This window comes from Austrofundulus limnaeus, unplaced genomic scaffold (genome assembly GCF_001266775.1).
Source record: "Austrofundulus limnaeus strain Quisiro unplaced genomic scaffold, Austrofundulus_limnaeus-1.0 Scaffold137, whole genome shotgun sequence".
Classification (NCBI taxonomy): domain Eukaryota; kingdom Metazoa; phylum Chordata; class Actinopteri; order Cyprinodontiformes; family Rivulidae; genus Austrofundulus; species Austrofundulus limnaeus.
In genome coordinates, this window is record NW_013952539.1 from 941,190 (window position 1) to 943,227 (window position 2,038).

General features: G+C 37.5%; 1 protein-coding gene across 1 annotated transcript in view; it reads right to left on the reverse strand.

Annotated features, from left to right (window-relative positions):
- The window catches only part of cept1b (choline/ethanolamine phosphotransferase 1b), an 11,504-nt gene that overhangs the window by 4,058 nt on the left and 5,408 nt on the right, over nucleotides 1-2,038 (reverse strand). Inside the window, exon 6 of the mRNA XM_014016056.1 lies at nucleotides 1,456-1,540. Coding sequence (XP_013871510.1) covers nucleotides 1,456-1,540 — 85 coding nt within the window. The remainder of the gene's footprint in view (nucleotides 1-1,455; nucleotides 1,541-2,038) is intronic.

Here is a 2,038-nt window from a genome sequence, read left to right on the forward strand (position 1 = left end):
GTTAAGAGGAACCAGGTAACATAACATGGTTAAGTAAATCCAACATTTCATTTTTTACAGTGTATATGAATGGCTTAATTTAACTGTCTCAATTCTGAGTAAGCTCAGAATAATAAACAATCCTCTTCTCAACTACGTGCTAAAATATCTTGTTTACATCATGGCAGGTTTAAAAGACGAGCTTAGCAGCACCCAGGGGCTACAAATATGTCTGGTTTGTTTAAATAAAAAAATGCTTAAAAAGTTATTAGAGTCAGTTTATTTAGTTTTGTTTAACTTTTATTTAAAATGACTGCAGCTGTATGAAACCATTTCATCTCTAAAAGTTACTAACGAACTGGCACCCAGTGAATTTTATGTTTAGAATAAGGGGGAGAAACCGTCTATTCACAATACTTTTATAACAGTATTACAATTCTGAGGGGCTTATGAACATTTTACTTCCAGAACGGATGACGCATAGGATTTTGTGTGTGTGTGTGTGTGTGTGTGTGTGTGTGTGTGTTGTCGTCAACAGTTTGTAGAAAAGTTTAATTTTCTGTAGGAATATAATACAGTGTTTAAAACATGTTAGTCAAAGATGTTTTTAAATCCTTTTATCATATTTAAATCATTCAGTTGGGGTCTATATAGAATGGAACTTAAATACTTTGGTCTGAATGCCTCCTTGTAACTCCACAAGCCCCAAAAGTGTCTCAGATCAACTCGTTTTGAGGCTGTCTCTTAAAAAAAGGGAACATATCTGCAAAATCCAGCTTTTTAGCTGTTGAATACATTTTGTTGTGAACTTGGAGTCTCTAAGAGGCAGAAAAGTTGAATTTAGTTTCTCCTGGTGCTGCAAAGATATCTTTATATTCTGTTTGGATCAGATTTTTCAGCTCGTTCAGTTTTCTCTATTTTTCACGACGTTTTCTGAGTCTATTATGTCAAATTATCTGCAACGGAACTGCCATATTATGTCTGGACGTAATTATAATTTCTCGCAATTCTCCTCTGGTTCTGATCAGACTCTGGCTCCAACATGTAAGGCCGGATGAACAAGTCTCCGGTTGCTGACATTTTTTAATTAAATTGTAAATAAAACATTTCTGCAAACTAGAAAACGTAACAGACTTACAGGAATTGCTTGATTACAAGGATTGCTTCAAAATGTTGTGCAACTAAATATTGAGGGTACCATCCTGCTTGTTAAGGCAGCTATCAGCATTTTAAAAAACATAACTGCTGAGCCCAAATTCTAAAGCAATGAGTTAATTCATTGTCTGCGGGTTTTTCTTTCTTTAATGAAAGGTACAAACAAACTTATCTGCGTCTGTATTTTTGCGTCAAACAGTACAAACAAAGCTGCTAGAGCAGTATTACATGTGCTTCAGAAATCGTCAGGATTATTAACACACATCTATGACATCATTCTTATTAAGTCAATCTGTAGGAATTAGAACCGATCAGAATTACCAGTGACTGCCAAAAAGCAGATCCTCCCACGGCGGCCAGCAAATACATAATTATAATGAAGATTTGCACCTCAGTCACATCAATGCTGAGTGGGAGGAGAAAGCAGACAATTTATAGTGAGGAGGATTAGTTTAAAAAAAAAACATCTACCAGCACATCGTCATCCCACAGCCTTCCTCCACAACACAATGCTGAACACGGAGCCRCTTGTTTGGCACAAAACACGCTTCATTTAAAAAGGTTTCATCTGTGCACGTCGCAGATTAAGAATCAACTCTCCGTGTGAGTCCATGCAGGTCAGCAGCCGTTGTGGAGGCAGACAGCAGTGAGCCATGCAGGCAGCAGCCAGGAGGTTTACCATGACGTTCCACAGAGAGGGACCGACACTGGTTGTGAGCAGCTGTATTCCTGCTAGACAGATCTGCACTTCTGTTATATCAAATCTACACACAGAACACATTCATGTTTACTCCACCTCAGCTGCACACATTACTGCTAGGATTAATGCCGAAGCAGAACTGGTTTGTTCATTTTTAAAGAACTTCTTTAACGTGATGAAATTAATCAAAGAGTTCACAAAACT